This window comes from Ixodes scapularis, unplaced genomic scaffold (assembly GCF_016920785.2).
Source record: "Ixodes scapularis isolate PalLabHiFi unplaced genomic scaffold, ASM1692078v2 PGA_scaffold4__175_contigs__length_147842914, whole genome shotgun sequence".
NCBI classification, from domain to species: Eukaryota; Metazoa; Arthropoda; class Arachnida; order Ixodida; family Ixodidae; genus Ixodes; species Ixodes scapularis.
Genome location: NW_024609879.1, coordinates 78044037 through 78067768, shown reverse-complemented (window position 1 = coordinate 78067768; position 23732 = coordinate 78044037). Strand labels below are relative to the sequence as shown.

The 23732-nt window shown below is 44.6% G+C and overlaps 1 protein-coding gene across 1 annotated transcript in view; it reads right to left on the bottom strand.

Moving 5' to 3' along the window:
* Window positions 1–23356, bottom strand: part of LOC115310654 (lipase member K) — a 58362-nt gene extending 35006 nt beyond the window's left edge. The window contains exons 1-2 of the mRNA XM_040206516.3: window positions 22926–23356; window positions 22757–22860 (exon numbers count right to left, since the gene is read on the bottom strand). Of these exons, the coding sequence (XP_040062450.2) occupies window positions 22757–22860; window positions 22926–22983 (162 nt within the window). The 5' untranslated portion in view covers window positions 22984–23356. The remainder of the gene's footprint in view (window positions 1–22756; window positions 22861–22925) is intronic.
* Window positions 23357–23732: the final 376 nt, after the last annotated feature.

Genomic DNA, 23732 nt, shown 5'->3' with positions numbered 1-23732 from the left:
GGTTTTCGCTTGGGTTAATTACCAAGTGTTCTATTTCGGTTTAATTTTGGTTTAGTCTAAAATAATGTAATGCTTTGGATCCGGTTTCCGCTTCAGTGACGAAATAATCCCTGGAAAAGGGCAACAAGAGGGGCAAAGGACCAACACAATTCTCCAAACACAGCTAGGTGACAGTTGCGCGACCGACCAAATCCGCCTGGTCCGCGTTGCGAACCCGGGACCGCACAATTTCCTGTGGAGCGCTCTCCCAGCTGAGGTAACCAGGGGTTGGACGTCAGTGGGTAAACATGTTTTATCAGCTGGCATCAGTCTAACACCAACAAGGGTGAAAGGTTCGCATTTTTAAGGTTATGATTATAATGCAATCGAATGCAAAGATGCAAGCGAGCTGGACACGAATGGCGAAATAATCACTGGAGAAGGAGAAAAACTCTAGTGAAGAAAGTCATTTGTATGAGAAATTTCTCGTGTCCAATAAACACATATGAAACATACAAGATATATAAGAACATATAAGAACTATATAAGAACCATGTAATTGTATAAGTTATATAAGAACCATATAAGAAACGTATAAAAAACTTCTTACAATTTTGTTATCTGGTGCTTGTATGTTCTATATATCTTATATAGTTCTGATATAGTTATTGTATAGTTCTTATATGGTTCTTCTATGTTCTTGTATATCTTGTATGATTCATATGTGTTTATTGGACACAGAAATTTCTCATACAAATGAGAATTTTCAATATGGAAGAGAGGAAAACGACGAACAAGTCCCCAAACATAGCTTGGCGACTGGTGCGCGACCGAAAACATCCGCCAGGTCCGGGTATCAAGCCCGGGACCTCCGCAGGGATTATTTCGTTATTCTTGTCCAGCTCGCCTGCACCTTTGCATTTAATTGCATTATAATCATAACATTAAAATGCAAGCCGTTCACCCTTGTTGGAGCTAAGACTGGTGGCAGCTGATAAAACCTGTTTGCCATACTGACGTTTAACTCCCGGTTAGTTCAGTAGGTAGAGGGCTCCACTGGAAATGGAGAGGTCCAGGGTCTGATTACCGCACCAGGCTGATTTTTTCTGTCGCGCACAAGTCACCTAGCTGTGTTTGGAGATTTGTGTTTGTCCTTTGTCCCTCTTGCTCCCCTTCTAAATGGAATATTTCGTCAATCTTGTCCAGCTCCCTTGCACCTTTGCATCTGATTGCAATATAATCATTCCGCTTCAGGTTCGCTTCGAAACCCGGAAAGCTGCTTCAATAGCATCTTCGATTGGGTCCATGTGTGCCCTCCAGATGGCTATTGAATCCTCGATTGAGCTGCATACTACCCGGGCAGTCGCACTAAGCGACAATTCGCGGCGCGCGCGGCACGCATGGGCACGGGTGGTGCACGGCGGTGCACCAAAAAAATCGATAATTTCGGTTTGTTCAATATTGCGGCTCACAATCGGACATTTAGTTACGGTTCTGATATAGCTGCCAGGCAACCTTCGTATTAGAAAATCTTTGCTGAGTGGGCTGTTCGTCCATTGCTGTGACAGAAGAGCCATGAGTTTGTGGGGATACGTTCCCCGATCGGACTCGGCACAGCCTCCATCTTGATAAACAGAGATTAGGCGTGACACCTTTGAGCGACGACACTACTCTCACCTTCCGTCAAACACGTACTAAATAACTCAAAAAAAGGTAGTTAAGTCACTGAGTATCAACACCAACAGTAATTGGAGTAGAGTAGAAATTACGCATTTGTAATAGTAATTGATTAAACTACTAACCACTGCCAAAAAGTAGCGAGTTACTGTTGAAGTTACTTTCGAAGTTACTTTTTGATATTTTTGTGGTAGCAAAATGAACAGCAGCTTTCATCCGTGAAAAACCCTGCGAGCCTAAAATAAACGCAGTCATTTAATTTCTTGCGTTTTTACCAAACTACAGTTGATTTCCTCGCAGAAGCAAGTGACTTTCAAAGTGCTGATCGGAGGGTTTTCCCCCTTTCCTTCTAAAGACGTCCCCAGCCAAGCTAAAAGACGTTCCACCGACGCGCTGGATGGGACGGCAGCGTTGAATTTTAGAAACAGGCTGTGCAGGGTCGGGTAAGCGAGTGTCGGCATCTTAGGCGTCCATGACTAAATATTTGAGGTTTGCCTCGGCTAAAAAGTCTTTTATAACAAACTCTCCTGATTTTTTTTTCTTCAGCAGTTGAGATTGTTATGACTGGCCCCTCTTTATTTACACGACGTTCGGAGAGTACGCTGAGCGAGTGCACCTGACCGTCAAGGGTTCGTGTCTCGCGCGAGGACGATGAGATCATCCGGACGACTGCACGTCTCGTTGCAGTGGAGGTGCTACGCTACTGAAAAAATAAATGTTTTGGTTTAACAAAGAATAAACGAAGTATACTTCGCCGCTTACGCCGGGTCCAACAATAATAACTCCCAAGGATGACTCGCAATCCTCGCTGGCGACTAGGGTATCCTGACGCGCCTGACACGCCCTTACAAGTTAAACGTTTTCAACAAACAGGAGGTCTGCCTGGCGTGAAAACGTCGGAAGGACGCATAGGATTACGTGAACCAGCATCGCGCTCATACAGTTGCAGCTGGACGGGGAACGTGTTCCCATGAACGGATTATCTGCGTCTACCTTTGTGCGCGGGGGAGTTTGCCTTTGCAAGGGAGTATACGCTGACGACAAGGCGACCAAGGGAACAGGCGCCCACCTGCGAGGTCATTCCAGTGGCATCTCTCGTGGAACCTACCGCTTGACTCTGAACTCACTAGAGTCAGACAACATGGAAACAACAACGATCATTGGGGTGTCCCCGCCTTTCACGGTTGCAGCTGGAGGCGCGGCGCCTGCGTGCATCATCGGATTAGTTCAGTACCCGACCAAGGCTTGTTAAAGGGCAACTCCACTCAAAAAGTTGACCCTATCGAAATGACTGATATCGCTTTAGGGCGTCAAAATACGGTCATACCCAAAATATCACGTCAAACCGACGCCGCATTACTGATTAAAACCAATATCAAAAATGGTCTCCCGGCTCCGTTAGCGGCCCGAAAGCGGGTGAGCAACCCTAGCACCGGGTAAGCTAGTGAAGCAACACTGGGCAATGACGTAGGTTTAGTCCTCCGCTCTCGTACGGACGCTGCGAACGCTTCGTTTCCTGTGGCATTCTGCGATTCTGCTGACGGCAAGAGGCTCTTACCACGTTATGCTGTGTTCTCCTATTTTTATTAGCGTCCGGGCAGTTCATTTAAGTCCAGCATTGCTTCCGCGACAGAACGGAAGAGAGCGAAGCGGTGCTGCTCGCTCACGCGTGTGTCGTGGAGCCGGAGAGACTCGCCGGACTCGCGTTGGGCAATGTCGAGCACGACTTGTAGAGCTGTGGGTTGCACCAACAATCCGGTGCGCAACCCGGCGGTTCCACAAGTTTACAAGAGACCGGAAGAGGCACAAGGTGTGGGTCGGTGCCGTTCGCCGGATAGACTTCGGAAAACCGTCGACTCCAAAACCGTCGACTCCGATCTCTAACGCAAAGCTCTGCTCCCAGCACTTTACGGCAGACACCTACACACTGGACCTGGGGCTGCCGACTCTTGCGGGTTTCTCCACGATACACGTGCCTTTGAAGAACGATGCGGTGCCGTCGCTGTTTGCGTACCGTCCGCCGGCTACTCCAGCATGATCGGCCGGACGCAGCAGGTCGCGGCTGATCTAACTAGCGTGCACATAAAGGCACCTTAGTTTTAACAACTTAGACCGCTTGTGGATACGTTTGTCCGTCTATCTCCCATTATTTCTTTTGCTCTCGGTCCGCGAGCAAGAAACAAATACAGTTACGCTACGCCGGCACTGACCGCGTCATATTTATAGCAGTCGGATTCGCTTTTTGGCCGGCATATTTATAACTACAGACAAAAACTTACTACATTTGGTGCGTATTAACAAAGTGAAGCGGTAAAAAAGAAAATGTGCAAATTACCTTTTGTTTTGAAACTCCACGTGCGACTGAGCCGACATTGTCGGTGGATCGGCTCAGGAGCGCGGGACTAGAACTAGGTCACGCCGACGACGCGCCACCAATATCAGGGTTGCCAAGCTGCTTCAGCCGGTAGTTTCGGCTTCGCCGTGCCGCCGGAACGATACTTAGATTCGCGATATCTGCAAAACTATACACACTACCGAAAAACAAATTACATCTCCTGATTCAGGGTCGCCGATTTCGACTAAACAAATAAAAACCCAAAAATTGTAAAAATTGAGTGGAGTTGCCCTTTAAGTATCTCTTATTGCGTTCGTGCACGCCGGTGTTATGTTTTGGCTGCTCGTCGCCACCTTGGCCCAAGGACGCCTGTGATGCAATCTCTACGGCTGCCGAGTATAAGTGCGTGGGAACGCACTTATACTCAGTGTAAGTATAAGTGTATAAGTGCGCGGAGCATAAGTGCACCGAGTATAAGTGCGCGGGAATGTTACTTCATCTACTGGCGTCTTATTTGTTTCTCCGCTCAAACATTTGTGATGAGCAAAATTAGCACTAGATTTCTAAAGCAGTTCGTAATTTGAGTATAAGCTACCTGAGAAACGTAGTTCTATTAAACTACTAATTACCAAAAAAATGTTGTAATTGAAAGTTACCAAGTTACTCAGAAAAGTAGTTAAGCTACAATAGTTTCAGTAGAATAGTTGAACTACGTCCAAGTCTGCCTTTCGTCTTATAATGCCGCAAATGGCAGTGATCTCATGTGTCGTCATTGGAAGAATGTGCTTTTTCTTTTGTTGTCTTAAGTTAGCTTGTTTGAAAGCGACAATTGTTGCGAAGGAGTGAAGAAAAAACTGGCTACAATTTTGCATGTAGAAACCGCATGACAGCGACCCCAGCGAAACGTTCGAATTGGCTTCCGAAAGAGAATAACTGATATGGATTCCTATCATAGGTTATAACGACGCATCTTGGAATGGTTTTTATTATATATATTACTAGAAATATGGTTACCGATCCATGCCCATTGAACGTTTGTCAACAAAATGTTAGTCACTCCATACCTTGAAATCATCGTCGGTAGTCAAAACTTCGAAAAAAAATATGAGATTACCCAAGATGGCTTGAAAACGATTTGTTTTCCGGTCAACACTTAACTGCAACGTCCGAGAAGCGAAGATGTTGCACCCTGCCCGGACCACGTGACGCGTCTATTGTTTTCGTCGTTCTCGTTCAGTTTGCGAGTCATTGCATAGATTGCGTTATACGCTCCGTGCGGGAACTATACGGGGCGGTTTGAAAAACGCGCGCAGCGCCGCTAGCGGAGGATCTGGCGTTCGACAGTGAGGCGCGTTCAGCAGCCTGCTGCGCTTTTTCGCATGCGAAGCTGTGCCGGCGGAAGCGCGCACGGACGAAACTTTTGCTTTTTGAGCCAATACGTTGAGGGTGACGTTGCATGAGTACTGGGACAGACCTAAGAAGGGAATCACTTCTTATATATTGAGTTTGAGTCGTTATTAGGAGTAATTTCTCTAATTGCGACCGAAAAAGGGGTTGGAGCAATTTTCCGAAGAGCAAGACGGCCGCCACCAGAATTGCTCAGACTGGGAAATTTGTTTCGCTCGTCGCTGTAAACGGGACTGCTGGAACGATGATATTTGGAGGCGAGTGAGATGTTCACTAAGTTTGTGCACTAAGTGTGCCAAGTTTCATTAAGACAGCAGGTGTGAAAGTTATGTTTCTAACAAATAAGAAAATAAAGCTGTACGGGATATCCAATATTGAACCCAAAATGTTGTGGTATAACCGGGATGCGCGAAGTGCCGATTTGGGTACACAGGTGCTTGGACTTGACAGTAACATGATACAGCACTTATTATACGAAAAAGAGGTGGCATAGGAAAACCAGGTGGAAATTTGGTTTGGGAGGCGTAAGTCAATGGTAACCGGTTTTGACCATGAAAGGGCTTTAGAACCACCCGTCGTGGGAGGTGGAGACTTTAAAGGTACAAAGGAACTAATAGACTGTACTTCCAATTGAAACAACTTTGGGAAAGGTGGTTCTAAAGCCGAGAAAACAAAGTTGTCGTCCAACACACGGTTTGGCCGTCAAAGGCTTTTGCGGTCAGCTCTTGTGTAATAACCTGTTGCACGAGGTGCTGATTTTCGGCACACAGGTACTTTGGCAGGACCGTAACTTGACACAACACTTATTATACCAAAAAGAGTTGGCATAGCGAAACCAAGTGGAAATTTAGTTTTGGCGGCATAACTACATGACAACCAGTTTTGACCGCCAAAGTCTGTCAAGATAAAACCACTCATCGTGGGAGGTTCACACTTTAAGGGTATGAAGGGACTAGTGGACGGTACTTACAGTTCAAACAACTTTGTGATAGGTGGTTCTAAAGCCGAGAAAAAAAATTGTTGTCTACACAACTCGGGGTGTCAGCGTTTCCACATCCAAAAGGAGGCTGATCAAAAAACAAAGCACACACCACAAACTTCCATACTCATTCGTCGATTCTCCAGTGATTCCGAGTTTGATTGTTGTTTCCCTTAGATTCATATTTGTCACTTTTTTTACCGTTCGAATCTTTCTACATGAAGTACAGATTGCGTGCCATACTTGTCCGGAAATATCATCGACACGTACGATGGGGACGATTGGCAGGGCGCGCACAAAAGTGCAAAAAGAGGTGCTGGAGGCGTATGCTATCAAAAAAGCTGGCTCGGGGCACTGCGTCAGCCAGCCTTCGGTTTATCTGCACAAAAAAAAAAAAAAGAGATCGATTTTATAGATGCATGGTAAGCGACACGCCATTGGTTGTTTCGGCGTTGGTTGGCTGTGTGGTGTTTTCTTGTTTGAGCCGTTTTTAATAAAACTTCAGTTGATAGCGCTTGTCCTGTGCTCTTCTCTCGTTGTTGTCTTCGTCTTTTTGCGCGCTGTTTCCAATTCCCTCGGACAAAACTTCTTTGGAGGGCATTCCTCCAACGAAATTGGAACTGCATACCCGCGAGTGTGGGATGGCACTTCAGTTCGTCCCATCGGCGCTAAGACATGTAGGCGTCACTGGTACGAAATCAAACGCAGAGCGCAAAGCGGCAGTGTAGAATATGTCAGCCGTGCCGACACAGTGGCAGATATGATCGGGACACTAAATTTCTCGCGTAGTACGGCACGGGTCCATCGTTGTCACTGTCCCACAAAACATCGGCGAGGTGAAAAACTGTGAAACTTTGTCCCCACGAGATACGACGCATAACTATTGAAGAACCTAACGACGCAGCACCGGCAGCACTTCATGCTGTGAACCCAGCGCAACCGCACCGCTCCGACTTCAACGCGTACTAACGTACGTGGCGTGCTTTCGATTTCGTTTTCCCTGGGGTTCTCACTGCCTACCTTCGGTAACGGCCGCGCGGCGGCGTGCCAGTCGTGTCGCACGGAGTGTATAGTGAACGTTGACTTGTGGAGGGTTTTCATCAGCCATTGAAGACTGCACTCGCGCCATCCGCAAGCGTGCCGTGAGGTATTTTGCCTGCGTGGCGGGAAACCTGCAGGGCTCGGTGGAAGTTGCCTCAAGTGAAATTCGTATTAACATTTTACATCGTCCATCCCTCTATTTCTTTCTCTCTCGCTCTCTCTCTCTGGCAGCTCCCGCCATGGTAATATCGTGACCCAGGACAGTATATTGTGCAATATATGATTCGTTTAACCTCCCAATGGACCGCTATTAACACCCCAAGTTATCAAGGCCAACCCAGCACTATCTCATACACGCGGCCCGCGGGCGGGCTGCAGCCCACGACTCGCTGAGACGCGGCCCCCGCGCATCTAGCGGTTGCGAACCTCAGTCCCCATGTCTCCAGCACTATTTGCCGAGAAGTTGAGGGAGAAGAGGAGACGAGAGAGTGCGGCAAGTTAGGACGCCGAGCTCTGTTAGGAATGATTAGTGGGATGCAGACTTGCGCCTATCTCAAATACTCTACTCAAGATAAAAATAATAATAATAATAGTTTTATTTCTCATCAATGATGAAGGGGGGCCGGAGAAAAGAGCTGCATAGGAACAGTTTGACGGGCCACAGGCCCCCTACAGTGGCAATACAGACGGTAGCAAGAACAAACAAGTCATAAAACAGGGAAGGGAAATAAAGAATTGATTACATTTTTAGCACGGGTACAAATTTCACATGTGTTCACCTAAGGTCCAAATCATTACTTGTGAGGCTGTTGAGTAAAAACGGTAGGGTGTGTTTGAGCATTTGTTTACCCTAATTTGTTCTGTGAGGGATCATCTTCCAATACTCAAGTGTGACGATTGGGATACGTCTGAGTATTTTTGGTCAGTGCTGAAAGTTCAGCTAGAAAGCGAGAATTCTTTTTTTCTTCGTTTTTAAAACTAACGCTCAACCTGTAATTATATAAATTATGCGCAGTAATAATTGCAAAGCGCGTAAAGAAGTTGGCAGTATGGGAGTCATACGGAGCGTTACATATAATGCTGATTATTTTCTTTTGAAGTAAAAATATCTTACCTAAATTTGTTGACGTGGTCGTGCCCCATACGAGGTGACAATAACTTACGTTTGAGTAGAAAAGGAAGTTGTATACAAGTAGTCGCACAGAAATTGGCAAGGCAGAGCGATTTCAATTAGCCAAACCGACTATACAAGATAACTTACTGATAACGTGATTTACGTGGCAGTCCCACGACATGTTTTCAGAAAAAAGAACGCCGAGTGTTTTAAAAGAACACACAATGTAAATAGGTGACGCGTTTAAGTTAAGGCTAGTATTGTACGAGACTTGTTTATTTTTGGGACAAAATATAATGGCTTTCGTTTTGCTTGTGTTAAATTTCAGCGAGTTTTCATTTGCCCATACATTTAATTTTGACAATGTTTTATTTGCAAGACTGATAAGGAAGTTCGGCTCGTCGGCAGAAAAAAAATCAGCTCGTATCGTCAGCATAAATAACAAGTTTAGCTTCTTTATCTAAGTTAAATATATCATTCACATATATGTTGAATAGATACTGCATCTCAATTACTTTTGGTGGTAATTTTGCATCTTGCAAATACATTCGATTGAGATCCTTTCCTAATTTATCTTAATTACATATCTTAGTATCTTGTACTCATATCTCAAATACATTTTTCAATATTTGAAAAAAAAAAACATGTGTCGCGGGAATGTTCTACGGGAACAGCCGAGCGCAGAGTCGAATATATTGGAAACTTGAAGCGCAAACGACCGAACACTGAGAAGCAAACAAGCCAGAACAAAAGATGCAGACTGATAATATCAACAAAAGAATACATAAAATAATATGAGAAAAAGAAATAACAGAAAAAGACTGACCTTTTTTTTCTGCATTTTGATATTTGACTTTGTTTGAGCAAGTATATCAATTACTTAGGGAATTGTCTTTGGGAGAACTGTGATAGCCCGACCCAGTCATAAGGACAGAGGTTGTAACACCAAGGAAGGTCACAAGCTACGAGCAGAATCAGCTCTCAAAATGCAAACAAAGAGTCCCATCAAAATTGTATACACATTTCTATTATGGCGCAAAAATAAAGATGTCGACAACTGCGAGAAAGACAGCATGTGCTTTTCTATGGCCCCTTCTACCTTTCGTTTTGGAGATTAGTCATTTTTGAATGCAGCGTTTAAGATACCCTACTTGACGAAGACGCGACAAGTGCCATGCCAGAACTCTCCGTGCTATACTTCGTCTCACCCTAGCATGGACTAACCGCGAAGGCAGTGCTAGCGCGAGCGGCCAGCCTTGACTGCCTTGACTAGACCACTTGCTGCACCAGCGCTCGTGCAGCCGCCGCGGCTTCATTCAAAGCGACTAGCCCGCGCTGTTAGCACGCGCGGCTAACAATAGTCCATACTAAGGTGAGACGAAGTATAATCAATTCATTATTTCGCGTATATAAAATTTGTTCAACGAGAAACTTCGAATATAGCGACTACAGCGCCTAGTAAAACGTTACGTCTCATGCTTAAATTTAAAAAAAAAACACCACAAGATGTGATTTTTAGCGATGAACTAGGTTTTCTCCAATTTTTCTGAAATGTATTATCTCGTAACAAGCAGTACTCATAATACTTCTATATAGGGTTGCATAAAATTTCATTGTAATTCTGTTTTGTTTATATTTGTTGCTTGAAAATAAAACGTTCTAGTGTCACTGAAGTCGAAAAAAAAATCCCAATGCCCAAGTATCTTTGAATGTACTTGAATCACATTTCTAAGTATTTGTACTCAACTCAAGATATTTGGCGAGGAAAGTAACTTGAATAGTACTTTAAATACTCTCTGAAGCAGGTCATTTGTAACAAATACATTTGTCGGGTATCTTGCACAGCGCAGGTGGGAAGACCTAAAGCTAGCTGCTTTTTTCTCCATTACACTTGTTGAACGCGTTCAAATGCGAGAGCCAAACGCCGGACGCCAGCGTTTCGCGATAAACGCGTGACGTATACAACTGTATATTTCATACAGTAATTATACCTATCATGATAACGATGTCGCCTATTCACATGGTAAAAAAGAAATAAAATTATACTTTTCTCTAAACTCTGTTATAGTTATTTTTCGTAATTTTCCGATTATGGCGTTAATTGGGGGCTGCAATTTGTATTATTAATACTAAAGTTAAGATATCTTAGCAGGTAGTATTTTTTAGCTTGTGCTTATTATCTCATTTCAAACAGGCGAACAATTATGGCAAACAATATAGAAATTAAAAATACTCTGACAACAATTAAAACACTATCTAGTACGATAAATCCACATCAAATGACAAAAATTGTGGGTAAAGCCCAAAGTGCTATCAAGGTCGTGACATTTGACATTAGCCAGGACTTCCAAATTCGCCGCCATTTCTTTGGAAATAAATATGCTGAAAAACAAACCGTAGAATCCGTTGCTTTTCCTGATTACAAAATTTCCAAAAACATTCATTTTCTATATTATTTGCACGTAGTCGTTTTGCCAATCACAGCCTTTCCAGTTCGATGGAAGGCCTATCCACTTGCAGGTATGTTCACCGCAGCACGTTTTGTTACAGTTATAAAACCGGCGAAACAATATGGTTCAGTCCCATTCAGATTGCACTTTTACATTGGGACAGTGAAGAGTGGCTGTTCGCATTCAACAATGGCTGTTCGCGCGCCATGATCGCGAGCAGTTCCGCCGTGCCCGCTGAACGGCAGAACCAGGGGACCCTCACTAAAGTGATTCTCGTTTTCGCCGCGAGAGGTCGAGCAATGAGCTGGAGACGCGAATAGCTTTAGGGTAAATTAATAGGTTTCTTTCCATATTTACTGGTGGAGCAAGGCGTAAAAGCCTGCATAGAGGCTTGACTATCACTTACAACTAATCTTTCGAAGCAAAGCTCGGCGTTCTGACGTCCGCGCTGGCTCTCATCTTACCGTATGCCTCAGTTTCTAGGCACCTAGTCATCATAAATTATGGTATTATGTCGTAGGTTCAATTACGCTCGAAACGTTGCTCTGCTCTCATAACGCGCTCACATATAATCAATTTCTGTATACTATTGTTGTTGTTTTTTTCTTTTTTTTTACAGAGCACTGTTTTGTTTTAATTTTGGCTTTTTGAGCTTTTTTTTTTATCTTATTCACCTGTACGACAGTCCCCATTAGTATAGAACAGGCGCGAAATCCTTAGGAAGCACCTCGACGGCTCGAGCTCGTGTCCAGCAAACGTGTGTCAAAGGTAATGCTATGAGGTCGGGTTTCTAGCTGTCAAGAAGTACCATGAAAAGGCAAGAAATATCCTATATAATGCTACTACAAAAATTGTCAGGCAAGCAAAACCTTTGGTATAAAGGTTTTTTTTCCTTTCAGAGATGTTGACCTTGATTAAGTTTTGATAGAATTGAGTGACACGGAAACGAAAGTGTGCTTGTTTTCTTGTCAAATTGGAAAATGAAAACACGTCAGCGGAGCGGTATTATTTTGAATCTTGTGAACACATGAGGGTTGGTCTTAAAGTAGTCTCTAGCAAATATCCGATGCGCCGCTGAGAGACTCGGCGACTTTCAAGCGTGTAAACTAACTTCTGTTTTCTTTTGCCAGAAACCTAAAACATACCCCCCTCCCATACAAAAAAAAATAAAATAAATATATATATATAAACTTTTCTTATACTTAGTGTGGGTCTAGCCCATTTGGGTGTGGCCCCTGCTATACAATAACACGTTGTTTGCAAAAAGCCCGTTTGTCTACACCTGAGGCCAGATTCAAAAATTGATTTTACGCCAAAAAAAAAAGTGCGCATGACAAAATCCACGCGCAAATCCTTATTCACTAAGCGAAATGTTCGTTAACTTTTGCGTGAGTTACGCCAGAATCTTACGACAGTTCCAGGGTTGTCTTGCGTACTTTTTTACGACCAAATCAGCATGGTCGACAGGGTCGCTCAGTTACTCGTCGCGACAACCAAGCAACATTTATTTTTCTACGTGCTCTTAACGCGCGCCCCGACATCATGCTGCGAGAAAAAAAAAAGTACTACTCGAAAGCGACCACGAACTAGATGAACGCTGGATCCACATATATTCGGGAAAGCTACAACAGCAACGATCCCCCACCTACCAAGCGACCGCCAAGGGCTAGCTCAGCACTGGGCCTAGCAAGGAACTCCGACGCAGCGTCACTCCGACTATACCTGGTCAAAACCGACTACCCCTGGCTGGCTTATCGAATGGAATATGCGCATGGGATCTTTTTGTGGACCCTCCCTGTAAAATAATTCGATCGCTGACCTCAATTTTTGGTTAAGACGTTAGTCTCTTCCCATCGTCAAAGCCTTGTTTTCAGAGGCCGCGGTGGCGGACGCTCTCGTCGAAAAGGGAAAGATCTTATTGTTTATATTTCCTTGTTTTGTTTGATATAGAGCTGAAATAAGCGCCGTATGGATTTCCTTCGCAACATATGGTACGCAAGCTTTCTTATTGATGTCTACTTTTTATTCCCACGCGACGGAACGTCAACACTCTCGAGATAGAGCAGCTGGTAGGAGCTACGCGACGCCGGTCCAACCTTCCTTTGTTGGGTGTCACGTCAGCATCGAGCTGCAACCGTAAATGATCGGTCCCGAAGCGCGTACCAAGACGCGATTCAACACCACGGCTCCAGTGCTTTGATCAAGCACTCGCTTGTCAGCTCCCTGCGTGAATAGTTATTTACGTGGCTCTTCCTGACATTCTCATACTTCAAACGTTTCATATATGACGTCGGCTTGCTCCTGCATCTCCGACGTCGCTAAAACCACCGCGGCGATTTGTTTCAATGTGCGCCGCATTGAACACGAGCGGTTTGGGCCGTATGTTTTTACCAACGATCATAGTTGTGATGACTTCGTAGCGATCGAGTTCGGATTAGTCAACGAAGGCAGCAAGCCCGGCCTCCGCATTCTGACCCGTTTAAATTGTGGTTGATAAGCAGAAGGATATTCGTTCATTGTTTATCAAGTGTTATTTCTACCTATTCTTGATGGGACCTCCGACCTGCAAGAAATGTTCGTGATGTATGTCAGTTTTTTTTGTTTTTTTTTTCTGTTTAGTGTTGTGTGTTTTGCTCCAAAGTAAACCTTTTTTTAGAGGCCACTAGTATGTAAAATAGATTCTTTTGTTGCTGGTGGGAAGAAGAAACTCTGTGAAGCAACAACAGCCTGCTTTTTTTTTAATCCCCCTCTCCCATCTAGAGAAACAATAAATTTGAAAGTTGAAACTTCACTGCACGGACACGATCCCACGGACAAGCGTTGCGGACATCGTTGCTAAATGATCCCACCAATAAGCCCTCAAATGGCTTGAAGGTATAGACCAAATATAACCAAAGCCGTTAAAAAATAAAGCCAAAATAGCCAAGCCTAAAAAGAATAACGTTTAAGCCTTTTATTGACAATTTTTCCCAGTCATGCAAAACAAGATATATTATATTTTTCAACCCACAGATGCGCCATATTTTGTGCACATAGCTGCGTTCTATTTACCTGCAGGTCCCGCACCGGTGCAGCGGTACTTCCGGTCGTATATCAATACACATACCGGAAGTACACTTTGGCCCACGCTTCTCTTAATCTTTGAGGGACCTGCAGGTAAACCAATCGCAGCAAATATGTCACTTAAAAAATTTTGAAAGAAAAAAGAAAAAAACAATTTCGGAAGGATAGAAAATCGTACAACACATACCCTTTATCTGTAATTTTTCAAACGTATTTACGGTTCCTACCAATATCCCACACACCTCTTTCTTTTGTGGGGAATATGAGTGTCCCAATTCCGGTTAACACTATTTCCGATTAGGGAGGTTGCGTAGATCGTTTTCCCACCTCTGCTACGCTCTTCGGATTCGCATGATCGGCGCAAACCTTCCCTGCGGAGTCCAGAATCTTGTAGCGGGTTGCGGACAAGGTTGCGGGACAGGAGTTACTATCTACGAAAACTCCCTATTGTGTTGTTCTTTCTTGGCGTGGGCGACGACTGCAAGGTAGTCGACTGTTCAAAGCTAAAGCCACGGACTTCTCATTTTTACGAACGTTGATGCCTAAGCATTCTCACAGTGGGAGCCAAAAAGCGTTTGGAGAGTTCAGTCTACATCCGGGTGGAAGACGCACTATCAGCCCTGTGGTAACAGTGTAATCTGTTTGTTTGGTTTGTTCCTCTGAGCTGTGGGCAGACCACTTGAACTCCACAAGTATTGCTTCTCTGAGCATTGTGAAAACCCCGAACTTAGTAAAAGCTTGCCTTTATCTCCACTCTCTCTCCTCTCGACTAACAAAAAGAGAAACAATATTTTTCTAAACTGATTAAAGTCTGAACATTAACTAGTTGACCCTCAAAGTTCGACAAACGTTCGCCGTATCTCTAGAAATGCCCCAAAATTAGCCATATACCCAACCACCAAATTTCGGCGCCAGCTAGAAAAAAAAATGAGCACAATTTGATACATATAAACCAACCTGCCAACACTGTTGTAGGAAAGACCGCTGGCGTTTGGTGTTATTCAAAATCTGCGTGCTCCTAACTATGCTGAACTCTCCGATTGGTTGATCGTGTCGCCATAGCAACAGCCCGCTCTCGCGTACGAGAACTGCGCTTTCCTCCTCTCACTTTAAGAACGCGTTCGTGAATACCGATTTCTCCACTTCATACAAAGTGCGTAAACTAAAATATATATATATATATATATATATATATTTCTTAGCTGGATTGTCGTTGGCCAAGAAGCTCTTCGCGAATCTGGCCTCTGGCGCGGAGGGTTCGCGTGCCCAGACACCAGATTGGAAGGATGTGAGCCGTCTACGCATGCGCCGTATCGACAGCATCCCTACTGCAGTGGCCTGTCGTCGGTGCCGCGTGTCGGCTTATAAGTGCGTCCCGCCACCCCGCACCCCGTACGCCCACGGGAAGGTCGCCTGACAGCCACTTTTCCGTCTGATTAGCTCCGATAGGGTGTGTGACGACAAGAGGGAAGCTCTCTTGCAACATGCTGTTACATTGGGTGGCGTTACCTGTTCTGCACTGCATTGGTTGCTCTACCCTAATGGTTCTCACGCGCAAGTAACTCGGGCCCACACTGAATTGCTGATCGATTTGAGAGAAGCAGCGCTCAGGCCGCCTGTGACCGATGATGAACAGACGAGCGCAATATTTCGTCCCCAAGCCCGCATTTCTCAAAAAACCCGGTTTATTCTTAAATATAAACCAGTGGCCTCAAACAAACTCATTTGAGTGTGGGTGCCAGATAACCCACCCTGTAAAAGTCGAGGGCTAAGGTGAGACGGGGGGGAGGGGGGACGGGGGGAGGGTCCAAAAGATTCAGAAGAGACCTCGTGCTCTGTGTTTCGTGTAAATTTACAGTTTTGCCAGTTACATCTTTAGATTTCATTCGTTTATTGTACTGCTTTAGACCCTGACCTGATATGATAACCGGAATTGAAGTAACACCGCCCCGCCAACGTGCTGTCAAATCAGTTAATTTGCAAGGTCTCGCTTTCCTTTAGATTTTCGTTGCAAAACTCTGAACCGGCCATAACCTGTCTTTTAATGGGGATATTATTTTTTGAAGGCCAGGATCGTGAGCTTATAGCTTTGTCTTTGGCAGTTCTTTCTGCTGATCGAGAGTTCGCACAGCCGAGATACATTCTTCGACGAAAAGCTCGCGCTGGCAGACTAGTAGCGGATTTGTTTTATGTCACAAAAAGGTGTAAAGCAAAAAAGATTAAGCGAAACAAAGGGCAAATGAAGACAGATGAGTATCAACAATGTTAATATGTTTAAATGGCTGAGATATTTTGTGAGCGAAAATGAATTGGCGAGATGAGATGACTAGGGCGCATGCCATTTCTAGCTCTTGAGACACGGGAACTGGGACGCATAGCTGTTTAGCTACGGGCCGCTCCTTAGCGAGTCGCGGGCCGCATGCGGACAGCGGGCAGAGTGTTTAAGACACCTGATGTACACTATGTCCCTCTAGCCTTCTTTCATGGGGGTCGGAAGAAGAGCAGGCGACATACTCTTTTTCAGTCGTACAAGTTTCGTTCGTGTTTCGGAATTTATATCCGAACTCTTCTTTTCGTCTTCAGGTGTACCCCAGGGGAGCAATTTAGGCCCTCTTCTGTTTTTGCGCCTTGTGAATGACATTGTGCTTTCGGTTAAAAATTTTAAACTGCCATTATTTGCAAATGATATAAAACTTTCGCCAGGTTCGTTTGCATTCTGAGAGCGCACTTCTTCAGAATGATGTGTCTGAACTGGGTAAGTATTGCCACTATAATAACCTCCTGCTGACCGAACTGAAAACAAAAACAATTAGTCCTTGTAGACAGTGAGACCCACTTGCGTTTTGCTATGTTCTCGACAGCAACGTCATCGAGCGTCTTAGCGTTATTCGTGATCTTGTTTTTTTATAGATACGGCGTCGAATTATAATCACCATGTGTTTGTCACTTGTAATGCCTCCCTTAGAACCTTGAAAGAAATTTCTCGCCTCACCAGACCATTTTCTTCGAATGCATGTTACCTTCGCTAGGTTTGGATCTGTTTGCAATTCCTTTAGTAATACTGCATCATGCTCTATCGAGCGAGTTCAAAATCGATTTATCGCTATTGTTTACGACCGATTCTTTAGACGTAAGCGGCACTATATAGTTACCAAGGGCTGCTCCTGAAGCTCGGTTTATCTTCTCTGTTTGAGAGACGACGCTATTGGGATATTTTACTTTTGTATAAGGTTGCGAATGGAATCGTCGACTCCGCTGTTCTGTTAAGCTTGATTCGTTTCTCTCTCCCACCACGTTCGAGCCATAGTCACAGCCTCTTCTACCCGCTCACATTTTTGACACGTCACCGTTGTCAGGAATGCAAGCGGCATATATAAAAAGATACATTCTTGGCGGCTAGACATATTTAGTGACATGTCAACTTTTAGTAGCAATCTTGAACGCATATTACTTGCATAGTTTCGTCAAGTTAACTAAGCTTGTGCATGCTTCTTGAATTCAGCACATTTTGTTCTGTGTAGTTTTATTTTAATATGTTTTCTTTTCTGTGTTATGTCCAAAAATATGTGGTAATTCACACAAAAAGCCATAAGCTGTTTGTGGACACATAAAACAAAGATTATTATTATTATTATTATTATTATTATACTGGCTCAAGCAAGCCAAATAAGAAAATCTCAAGCAAAGTCGGAGCAGAGGTCCCGGTCGGTGGGAACACCCCCAAAGGTGACCAAAACAGCTGTTGGTGTAAACGCAGCTGTCCTTTCGTCCAATAGCGTATTTTGGTCTTGGTCATCGATGGGGGCGGGTCCCTCCGAAGCAGAAGTTTCCCCGGCTTGACCTCTGTTGGCGTCAAGCAGCCTCCAGAATCTTCCTACTCCCATGATTTCTTTCCTTCCCCCTCTCCCAAAGCTGGGTCGCGACTTGCTCCTTCGAGATGACCCACTTCCAGCATATCGTATATAACAAGGCTCGAAGTCTGAACATTCCATTTCACATACAGTGGAAATCACAGGGCATGAATTGGACATGAATGCTGCATAAGCATTCCATATGGCATATACTTGTACTCTATTTCACGGGATGCACCCTGTTTTCGTACCTCGGCACTTCAAATCAACTAAACTCTTGCGTGTACAATATGCTGCTGTTAACGTTACAAGTTGGTTACTAGATCGTCACTAGATCAACTCAGTCGTGGAATTTCAATGGAAGGCCGGGGGGGGGGGGGGGGGGGGTATCTTTGCCCCTCGAGTCAGCCACCTGCCGTTTGAAGCGCCATTTTAAGGCTGCGTTTCAAAGATGTGCATTCTATAGCGTACGATGAAACGCCATCAAGACGCTGTGCTTTAAACTATGTGCATTCTATGGACTACACTGCAGAGTTACCATAACAGATGTCCCCGAAAAGATGGGTAGTCGAAGGACGGTAGGTTGAACTTGGTGGAATAGAGGGGTACCGCTCGGGGAAGGAGCATCTATGGGAAGTTCCGTTACTTTGATACTGTAACGTTGGCTCCGGTGCATCTTAAGGTGAATCGGAGTACAGCAAGCAGTGGACTCCCCCGCGCACTCTTCTAAGTCCATCAGCCAGTTATTTTGCTATTTTGAAGAATCACGACTTCACCATAATCGGAACCCTGAGATAAGGAGAAATAAAACAACGGAAAGACGACTCTTGTTTCAGGGTTTAGATTATGATGTTTTCTGACCAGCTTACCTGCATACTTTTGCTCCTTACGATTTCAAGGTTCGCTTGATCTCAGTCGGGTGTTCTTTTGAGTCTGAAGCTTGTTTACACAGAACAAGATGGCGATAGAGATAAATCATCCATTGCGGGGAGTCTTCTCGCTTTCTATATGAAGCCCGCTACCTTGTCAAAAGCGTGCCCAGATAAGCATTCCCCCCCACGACCGCTTCAGATGGTCAAATCAAGGTTCCTGGGATACATGCCCGAATCAGATTCCACGTCAAAATGTCCAACGAGACGAAATGTCCAACGGGTCAGAATGTCCAATATTGGACATTTCGTCTCGGTGGACATTTCGTCTCGTTGGACATTTTGACCTGCTTGGACATTTCGTCTCGTTGGACATTTTGACTCTTTGAACATTTCGACCCGATTGGACATTTCGTCTCGTTGGACATTTTAACTCTTTGGACATTTTGACCCAATTGGACATTTCGAATCGGTGGACGTTTTTACCCGATAGACATTTTGACCTCTTTGTATCGTTGGCCCAGACTCTGGCACTGCATAATGCTGAGACGGACGTCTTTAGAATTCCGAATACTTACAGGCGCCCCGGGTTTTCGCTAAAGCGGTAGTAGGGTGATGACTTGAAGAAATCTGACAAACTTTTTTTGGGGAAAACAAAATATTTCTAATCGCAAAAAAAAACAAAAAAAACTAATTTACGTTGCGGACGCTGCTAGTCCGCTAAAATGTAACCCTAGCGGTTGGAAGAAAATGTCAAATTTCAGATTTGTGCTCTGGTTAAAAGGTGGGGGGGGGGGGATTTTTTTTTTAATTAACAAATGGGGCACGTTCCCGGTGACGGACGCTGTTCATCTTCATGTATTCCCGGCTATGTTGACCACCATTTAAGCACTGAAAATTTCTAAGCATTGCCTAAAATTAATCAGACTACGCTATGTTCCAAAAAATTGGCTTAAGTTGCTCCAGCTTATTTTTTCGATGCTTAAAACAGGGTTTCCTTCCTTAACCTGCAAATTAGGAGACACCTAAGGCAATATAATTAAACGTGATGAATAACGGCAGCAAATGCAATAATATATTTTGTAATTAGGATACGGTGATGGATTAGGTGATTGAAGCAAAGTTAAAATAGCGCTAACTAAAACTTTGGATTAGGTAGTTGGTTCACGACTAAAAGGAATGAAAAACGCAAAAAGACACCAACGGAAAAAAAGGAAGGTTGTGTTTTATGTCTTCTTTTTCGTCTGTATCTTTTTGCCTCTACAATGTTATCTTATATTGCGCCAATTTTAATGTATAAAAACCAAGGAGGGTGCTTCGTGCCCAGGTCCACCAGGTTCACATACGGACGTTTGCAGCAGAAGCGTTTAAAACGAGACTCAAGAGGAAATTACTCATTGCACGTGCATTCGTCATTACGTTATTTAAGGCGTACACCTCGAATCTTTCCCCCGGATAGGGCGAGCACATGAATACGCAGTGTGTACGAAGAAACCCAGCATGTTTCAGATTCGGCATCGCATGCTTTGTTCGCTGCCATCCTAGCTTCCTTCCCTCGATAAAGGGGACAGATGACTGCACCCTTGTTATAATTAAAGTCACTGATAGTGGCATTAGTCAGAAGGCCTTGGACAGGGGTCGGCGCATTCTGTGCCTCCCGCAGTTTTTCGCGCGTTTCTATTCCATATCTGACTCGAGCATACTTGATATAAGCAACATTGAACAGGGTTGCAAGAACTTTCATAATAAGCATTCTTAACGCAAGCCATACAGCGTGTATACACCATGGAACGGATAAAAAATGACACGTGGACATTTCGTCTCGGACATTTCGACTCGATGGACATTTTGACCTGATTGGACATTTCGTCTCGATGGACATTTCGTCTCGATGGACATTCTGACCCGATTGGACATTTCGTCTCGATGGACATTTTGACACGGGTGTCACGTGGCCTATTGGACATTTTGACTCGATGGACATTTCGTCTCGTTGGACATTTTGACCAGAAGCCCCCGAATCAGATACTGGAACTGCGCGGTAGTGCCCCTTGCCCTTCCTGATAACGACTCCAACAACCGAACGCCTTCCCCCTTCCCGTATCTAAAATAATTTCTCCTACAGACGAATAAACTGGCGGTCTTCCTTTTTTTCTGAAAAGCCCAGCAAATAATATTTTGTTATGCCCTTACTGACTAGGTGTTTAAAGGGGTCACTATTACCGTTAAGCACCATTCTCAAAATCAATCTGCTATCTGGATTCCAAGAATCACGACGCAGTGAGGTTAAACGAAATAAAATATATTGAACATTGAAAGATGACGGGAACACATAGGGGTCGCTCTCGTCTCATTATTATTTTAATTGTTTTGTAGTATAGTTTCATATGAAGCACTCCTCTATGTGTGAAAAGATTAGCCTGCCTATTAAGGAGATCGTACATGTGCCAATGATCATGCGGAAGTTCACACAATTTGGCAAATAAAAAAAAGTTTCGAACCCTTTCAAAACAAAAAAAAAAATATTAAAGGAACTTCAAGTTGGCATCTATCGCACAAACAATTCAATAATGCTTTCAATTAAACTATTTTTTTGTGTAAATTAGCAACCCCGGTTTCTAAAGAAAAGAGATTTTACGCATATCCAGTATTTCGTGTAATTTTCCGTAACTTTTTGTGGGGGGCAGATATGTTCCAGGATTTACTCATGCATTATGCGGTAAGCTTCTGGATAATCGCTGTTATTCATCTACTAAGCGCGAAGGAAATTACATTTTCTTGGTCTTGTTAAGTAAATTATTTCTAACAGTGTACCCCAACTTTCTCTCTCGAGGAGGTAGGAGAACAGTAATTCACAAATTGCAAAAGCGTCCTTGGGTGGTTATTTGGCAAGTTAATGTAAATTATTGCACTATCTGAACTTTGGAATATGAGGTGACGCGCAGGTCCTGTCCGACACTGATGGCGCAAAGCGAGTAGCGGTAAGCACCGTCATCCTTCGCGTGTGTGATCTACAGTTAATCTGATCAGCCAGACTGCTTGCGCCGTGGCCTTGCGCTTTTAATCGGTGGGACTGGACCTGCCCACCTTCTAGCCTTGGACTACGCTCCGACTTACGATGAAACGAAATACACGAGGTATTGACTACACTCCGTCTCACTAAAACCGTGCAGTACAGCCAAAGCTACAGGAGATAGAGTGCATCACGACCGCTTCAAGACGAGGGAAAGGAGGGACAGGAGAATCCAAGCCCTTCTCTCTCTTTCCTTCTTTCCCTCTCTTTGAACAAGTTGGCATACGCTCCCTCCCCTGTAGCTTTTACTGTACTGCACAGTTTTAGTGAGACGGAATCTAAAGACCCTTGATAACACGCGCACTTCGCGCTTTTGCAAATGTCGCGATGATTTGAAGCATCGATCGTATGACCTTTCAGGTTTCAGAAACCAAATGGCGGTGCACAGTGACATAATGAGCTTAAATACGCCATTTTCTCTAGCGCAATGCGCTTCGTCACGCATATTGGTTGTCGTTATCTGTAAGAATAAAAAAGTACCAACACAATTTAGTATGGGATGGATATAAGACTAAAAAATGCGGTGTTTATTGCAGCGTCTTCTGTGCACCCTTGCAGTGCACGTCACCGAGACAAAAACGGCCGAGTCCCTGTGCTGTGGAATTATACGCGGCTTTTGATAATCAAAAGAAGAGAGCTTGCTAGTGAGCATGCTCAGATCTCGTTCCACGGCCCAGTAGTCAAAAATGGCAGCGCGCAGAAAGCGATCATTGGAATGCACTATTGCAGAACAACTACCACTGACTCTAGGCTGCTCGAACAGAAAGTTTGAACTGAAGGTTTCTGAAGCGGCCGATTAGACTTCGGCGACGAAAGCACGGCGTCACCGTCGCGAGAGTCCAAGCGACTCGCTCGTTAAACTTCGGCCACAACTTCATGTCTGGCGAGTTTAGGGCCCCAGGGACTGCAAGTACTCACGGGGTCAAGCCTGGCGTCCTTGAACACGTCGGGGCTTCCGCCTAGAAACCCATCGATGATGTTGACCGCGGATCCGACGCCCGCGAGCGCGCAGAGGCAAGCGCCTGCGAGAAACAACCAACGTCCAAATCCCGCCAATGTCATCTCGATCTACCCTCCGGTTCCGCACCTTCACTGAGGAGTCGCAGGCGTCGGCGGGCTCCGACCAGGAGTTCGGTAAGTCCCATTTCGCGAGCAGCAATTCTCTTGAAGTCACGCTCACATCAGCCGCCCGACCGTGTCGACCAGCTGGCGAACAGTCAATAAACAGAGGAAGCGAAAACAAAAACTGACGCTAGTTGCGCCGATGTGGCCCCTTTCCAACTCGATGACGTTATCTTACGGCCGCGAAGGAAGAGGGCAGTTTCCTTGTCTCGGGGGCGCGTGACGTCATCGAGCAGTGTTGACAGACACTTCACACGGATAGCGTTCGGGAAGGAAACGACTTTCTTATACTCCGCACACGGTTTCGGTGCGGTCACCCACATACATTTGTTATGTCGACTGCTACGCTCCGTGTCAAGGACACACAGCCGGCCGTCTAACGGTGCCGCAAGCTTGCCTCTTGAAAATAAAACTGGGTCGAGAAACTGAAGCTAGAGACGCGATTGGTCGAGTTAGAACGCATGGGAAGGAGGGTGGCTTATCGGTAGCTCCATTGAGGAATTCCTGCCAAGCGCAACTTCGCGGAGTAAGGGGTTAGGCGCGCACATAATGTGTCGCCGGAACAGATCCCACTTATCAGAAGAGCGACAGTTTTTACTCGATCGTCGGTTATCAGCCCCGAGGCGAAGCACTCGCGACCACTTGATAAAAATAAATTACGTATTTTTCACGATAAAAAAATAACAGTTTTTTTTTCTTTTTTTTTAAATTTAGATGCTGCGTCTTACAAATGTGAGGTATATGTCTTTCTTTTTTTGTAAGTACGGATCTT